This window comes from Aotus nancymaae, unplaced genomic scaffold (genome assembly GCF_030222135.1).
Source record: "Aotus nancymaae isolate 86718 unplaced genomic scaffold, 86718_ANA_hifiasm-v0.15.2.pri h1tg000018l, whole genome shotgun sequence".
NCBI lineage: Eukaryota > Metazoa > Chordata > Mammalia > Primates > Aotidae > Aotus > Aotus nancymaae.
The window spans coordinates 6,020,201-6,026,198 of NW_026988430.1; the positions used below are offsets into that span (position 1 = coordinate 6,020,201).

A 5,998-nucleotide genomic window follows, 5' to 3' on the forward strand; every position below is an offset into this window, starting at 1 on the left:
ACCACCCAACACAGCCGACTCCGCCCTGCCGTCCCCCACTCCTCACCAGGCCAGCATGGGCTGGTCTTCGTCTTTTCTGGTACCAATCAAGGCTACAGGTGTTGAAAGGAAGATACTGGGCGAATTGTCAGACTAACTTTTTTTTTTTTAGACAGAGTCTGGCTCCATCGCCAGGTGCCAGGCTGGAGTGCAGTGGCGTGATCTCAGCTCACTGCAACCTCCACCTCCCGGGTTCAAGGAATTCTCCTGCCTCAGCCTCCCAAGTAGCTGGGACTACAGGCACACGCCACCACGCCCAGCTAATTTTTGTATTTTTAGTAGAGATGGGGTTTCACCATGTTGGCCAGGATGGTCTCGATTCCTTGACGTCATGATCCACCCACCTCAGCCTCCCAAAGTGCTAGGATTACAGGCGTGAGCCACCGCACCCAGCCCGCAGACTAATTTATTTACACTCTGATGTTGCTAGCATGCCCTCATCTAGAAGAAAATGGCCCTTTCCAAAGGAGGCCCTTTTCACCTCTGCTTCTGGGCCTCTCTAGAGAGGCCTCATAGGTTCTCTCTCTGAAACCCTGAGACTAAGGCAGAGCCTGCATTGCCCAATAAAACCTGACCTCAAGTACCTCTGAATGCAGATAATGGGTGTGATGAGCCAATCCAGCAAGAGACCCATGAGCCAAGATCACCTCTGCCTGGGGTCCTGCCCTGCTGCCTGGAAGGTTCTAGAAAGAGTCAGAGCCTTGCTGGGACAGGGAAACATGCATCTTATTCATTTATATTTTTCAGAGACAGGGTACTCTGTTGCTCAGGCTGAGTGCAGCGGTACAGTCATAGCTCACTGCAGCCTCGACCTCCTGGGTCCAAGTGATCCTCCCACCTCAGCCTCCTGAGCAGCTGGCACTAGAGGTGCACACCACCACAGCTGACTGATTTTTTTTTTCTTAGAAATGGGATCTTACTGTATTGCCCAGGCTATTCTCAAATTCCCAGCCTCATGCAATCCTCCCACCTCAGCCTCCCAAAGGGCTGGAACTGCAGGTGTGAGCCATTGAAGCCGGCCACATGCATCCCAGAAAACCAAAGCATCTGCAATCCAGAATGACTGGGGTGTGGGAAGTGCTGAGGAAGCAATCGGCCGGGAGCAGTGCCTCATGCCTGTAATCTCAGCACTTTGGGAGGCCGAGGCAGGCGGATCACTGGAGGCCAGGAGTTCAAGACCAACCTGGCCAACATGGCGAAACCCCATCTCTACTGAAAATACAAAAAATACCCAGTCCTGGTGGCACACTCCTGTAATCCCAGCTACTCAGGAGGCTGAGACAGGAGAATCGCTTGAACCCAGGAGGCAGAGGTTCCAATGAGCGAGATTGGGCGACCGCACTCCAGCCTGGGTGGCAGAGCGGGACTCTGTCTCAAAAAAGAAAAAAAAAGGCAACTCAAAGAAAAACGACCTGTAGTACTGGTTAATTAACACTTATGGGTGCTTACTACGTGCCAGGGCCTATCCAAAATCCTTTAGAAATGTGATCCCTTTCATTTCTCATATCAGCAGTATGAGAGAAGAGGTGCTTATCAGCCTCATTTTACAGATGAGGAGACTGAGACTCAGAAAAGTCAAATAACTTCTAATGCCACCCAGGCAGTCTAGCTTCAGAAACCATGGATTGCCTCAGTGTTTGCAAACCTCTCTGTTGTCACAGCAAGAAACACATTCTACATCAGCTCCCAGTGTACACATACGTATCTGCATATAATTGAAACTGAGTCCAAAACCCAATCATGCTTGGCATGGCCAACACACTCACCTGTTTTCTGTCCTATCCCGTCCCATTAAACAGCTGCATTCCTCAAGCAGTATGTACGGAACACTGAATACCTGTGGGGCACTGTTGCGGCCTTGGGGGCTACGGCGAATGAAAGAGAGAAAAATCCCTGCCCCCCTGGAGCTTGCATTTCACTGGAGGGAAGCAGTGAGTAAGATCCACGTGCAAAATTGTAGCATCTAAGGTAATTTGGGAAATGCTGCAGAGAAAAAAGCAGCAGCAAAGGACAAGGGTGGTGGAGACCTCCCAGCTGCTTTTGTTGCTGACCACGCTCATTTCAGTGATCGTCACCAGCAGCGTGAAAACCCTGCCCTTAATCGCTGCACTCTAGTGCCTCCCTGTATGCTTGAAGGCTCTTTCTCCTAGATTGTTTGCATGTGCACAAATATATGTGGCAGCGTGCACGTGTATACATAAATATGCAGGTGTGTGTGCATGTATGTGGCAGCGTGCACGTGTATATATAAATATGCAGATGTGTGTACATGCATGTATGTGGCAGTGTTAACATGTATATATATGTGCATGTGTGCATGTGTGTGCATGCATGTATGTGACAGTGTGCAGACGTATATATGTGTACAGGTGTGCATGTGTGTACGTGCATGCATGTGGCAGTGTGCACATGTATATATGTGTGCATGTGTGTGCATGTGCATGCATGTGGCAGTGTGCACATGTATATATGTGTGCAGGTGTGTGTGTGCGTGCACGTATGTGGCAGTGCACATGTATATATGTGTGCATGTGTGTGCGTACATGTATGTGGCAGTGTGCATATGTATGTATGTGTACAGGTGTGCATGTGTACGTGCATGTACGTGGCAGTGTGCACATGTATATATGTGTGCAGGTGTGTGCGTGTGCGTGCATGTGGCAGTGTGCACATGTATATATGTGTGCAGGTGTGTGTGTGCGTGCATGTATGTGGCAGTGCACATGTATATATGTGTGCATATGTGTACGTGCATGTATGTGGCAGTGTGCACATGTATATATGTGTGCAGGTGTGTGAGTGTGCGTGCATGTGGCAGTGTGCACATGTATGTATGTGTGCATGTGTGTGCATGTATGTGGCAGTGCACATGTATACATGTGTGCATGCGTGTGCATGCATGTATGTGACAGTGTGCACATGTATATATGTGTGCAGGTGTGTGTGCATGCATGTATGTGGCAGTGTGCACATGTAGATGTATGTGTGCAGGCAGGTGAGCATGTATGTGTGTGTGTGCATGTAACCATGTGCAGGTCCACCCCCACTCACTTCCTTACTGAAGAGGCTTTGGAGACAGGAGGCAGAACCCACACATGTGGCTGTGCAGTTTCTCTATGGGAGCTTGCCCTATAGAGGGGCTGGAACGGGGCCTGAAATACAGCCCAGGCCTCACTGGCCAAAGCCACGAGTGCCAAACATGTGCCCTGGCACGAGTCTTTATTTCAGAGGAATGAGACTCTTATCACTGGTCCACCCGGAGGGGAGCACGCTTTGCAATTCCCAGGGGCAGCGCTGATTCCTAACTGGCATCAAGGCACCCCATGTGCTCCAGTGTCCTACGGGAGACAAGACACCTCACAGAAATAAACATCACCCCCTGAGGAAACTCTAGTTCGCTGGGCTCACTGGGCAGGGTGACGGATGTGGGTCTGGGGGGATGGGATTGGAGCCAGCTCTGAAGCACCTGGGGCCTCGGGTAGCCTCCATTGAGGGCATTTGGAACTTGGCACTAGAGTGAATCAGGCTCTTCCCTTACGTTAAAGAGACATATAAAAATGTTATTAGCAAAGGCGGCAAGAGGATGACCTACTGGAAATGCAGCCAATCTTTGCTAATGAATTAGTGTAATTGATCAAAACAGATGACTCGATGGGCCTTCCAAATGCGCTTTTAGCAAAGTGGACGGTTTTTCATTCGAATGCAAACTTGCCCAGATAAAATCTAATAATGGAGATTTTGGAACAATCCCAGCATCAGTGATTTTTCTCCTGCTTCACTGAGCAGGAAGACATCTTAAATTCCTGCAGCTTGACCCAACCAGACGCCACCGGTGTCCTGCCTTCTGCGTGGCTGAGGAGACTCTGACCGTTCCCACATGCAGCAAGGGGCAGTCACGCCACCCCACATCCCGCCTGAGTTTCCTCCTCGGCCCCATTCCCACTCCCTGACCTACGAAGAGCCAGCCGGGCGCTCAGTTCCCTGCCATCGCGCATTCATTCAGTCATTATTCGCTGAGCTTTCGCTGTTGCAAGTCCCCGCGGGTGCGACCAGAAGGGGGTTCAAAGACGACTGAGACCAGGCCCTGTCCTCAGAAGACAGCAGATGTGGCAGGAGACCCTGGGAAGGCCTCAGCTCACCCCAGCCAGCACGTCATCCTCCTGAGCCTCAGTTTCCTCTTTTATCAAATGCGGGCACTAGACATGATCTCCCGGCACCGGGCGAGCTGGAAACTAGACGGTTCTAAGCCTTCCCCTTCCTCTCACGCTCCCAGGCTCCTAGAAAGCCGACAGGCCACGCGCAGCCTCCTAAGACAACGCATCCGCCAAGGGGGGCTGGAGAGGGTCAGGGAGCTTCCCTGAAGCGTCCCACGCACAGAGCAGCCTGGAGAAGATGAGGCACAGGTTCAGAAACCGGAGGGGAAGAGTGCGGCTTCCACAGGTGGGAAACCGGAGCTCAGAAAGAGTCAGAAGTGTAGGGAAGTGGGAAGCCGCTGGTGCGTGTGCGGAGAAGGATCCACAGTCAGGGCGGCTGGGAGGGATCTGGACCCGGGGCGCGGAGGGCTGCAGGGACGCGGGTGTCCGGACCGCGGGGAGGGCTGCAGGGACGAGGGTGTCCAGACCGAGGGCCGGGACCAGCTTCAGGGACGGGGCGAGTGATGTAGCGCCTAGAGCCGAAGGGCCGAGGCCTGAGCGAAGGTTCCTCCCACGGTCTGGTCCCACGCCCGATTTCATCACCTCTGCCGCCGCCGCGGGGCTAATTTCCACAGTCACCCGCGCTGAGCATCGCTGCACACTTTTTTTTCTAAGTTCCACAAGTGGCTCTGGGGTAAACAGGCGCATCTCGTCCGCCTTCCCGCCCGTCCCCAGCCCCGACCTTGAGGTTAAACAGGGCCACGAAGTCTGCCAGGGAGGGGCGTCAGCGGCCCGGGGGGTGGGGTGGGGGGCGCGGCGGGTCTAGAGAGGGGCGCGCGCGGGGTCTGGGGGTCTGGCGGGGTGCCCACCTGCGGAGAAGCCGTCCTCGCGGTCGGAGCTGTGGCGGCTGCCGTCGCTGTCCCTCTCCGGGGAGCTGTGGGCGGGCGAGTCCCGCTCGGGCGCCCGCAGGAACCTCCGGCGTCTCCACGGGGGCAGGTGGTCGCGGGCCCCGCGCCTAGGGGGCTCCTCCTCCTCGGCCTCCAGCTGCTCCAGGTCGGGGATCCCGCGCGGGGGTCTCGGCGACCCGGGGGTCGGGGTCGGGGGCGTCCCACGGTGGGGGCTGCTCTCGCGCCCCAGTCTCTCCTCCGCCTCGTCCCCGCGCATCCGGAACCGGCAAGGGGCCGCCAGCCAGGGGCCGAGCGCGAACTCCTGGTTCGGATCCAGCGTCTCCGAGTCGCCGCCGGCTCCCGCTTCGCCCTCCCGGGCGCAGAACCGCAGCTGCGGCTGCAACAGCTGCTGGTGGACAGCGGCGGCCCAGCTCCTTCCCGCGCAGGGGGCTGCGGCCTCGGGGTCCCGGGGGTCCTGGGGGTCTCTGGCCGCCGCGCGCCCCTCCCCGGCCAGCAGCGCGCGCAGGTGCGAGGCCTTGAAGCGCTCCTGGGCCAGCACCTGTTGCAGCCGCGCCAGGTTGAGGCTGCAGCGCTCCAGCTCCCGCTCCACGTCCTGCGCCGTCTCCAGCCGCAGCGCCGGCGCCTCCGCCCCGGGAAACTCGGCCCGCCACAGCCGCTCGAAAGCGCGCGGGTCCCACATGCTCCGCCCGCGGCCCCCGGCCCGAAAGACCTGGAAGAAACCGAGTTCCTTCCGCCCTCGCGCCCGTTCCCTTCTTCGTCTGCTGCGGCCGCTTCTGGGTTTCGCCTCCCTGACGTCAGCGGCTCCCCGCGGCGGGGGCGGGCGCCTAGGGGACCAAGACCCGCCCCGGGCATCCCCCGCCAGCTCCCGCCTCGGGACCGCGACGGGGCTGGGGGGGCGGGGTAGGGCGGAGCTGTGGG

The 5,998-nt window shown here is 56.8% G+C and overlaps 1 protein-coding gene across 1 annotated transcript; it reads right to left on the minus strand.

Moving 5' to 3' along the window:
- Nucleotides 1-4,300: 4,300 nt before the first annotated feature.
- On the minus strand, nt 4,301-5,759 carry LOC135275678 (rho GTPase-activating protein 17-like). Its single transcript, XM_064378002.1, has 3 exons — nt 5,042-5,759; nt 4,559-4,705; nt 4,301-4,422 (listed from the first exon to the last, which is right to left on the minus strand). Exons 1-3 carry the CDS (start codon nt 5,757-5,759, stop codon nt 4,301-4,303), a joined length of 987 nt encoding a protein of 328 aa, XP_064234072.1.
- Between the last annotated feature and the right edge of the window lie 239 nt (nt 5,760-5,998).

What these genes read in the sequence shown, in the direction of transcription:
- LOC135275678 (XM_064378002.1), bottom strand. Translation starts at nt 5,759, where the DNA reads ATGTGGGACCCGCGCGCTTTCGAGCGGCTGTGGCGGGCCGAGTTTCCC. An exon ending in CGAGGACGGCTTCTCCGCAG is followed by an intron (nt 4,706 to 5,041) that starts GTGGGCACCCCG and finishes CTTCGGCTCTAG; the next exon opens with GCGCTACATCACTCGCCCCG. An exon ending in CCCTCCCAGCCGCCCTGACT is followed by an intron (nt 4,423 to 4,558) that starts GTGGATCCTTCT and finishes CATCTTCTCCAG; the next exon opens with GCTGCTCTGTGCGTGGGACG.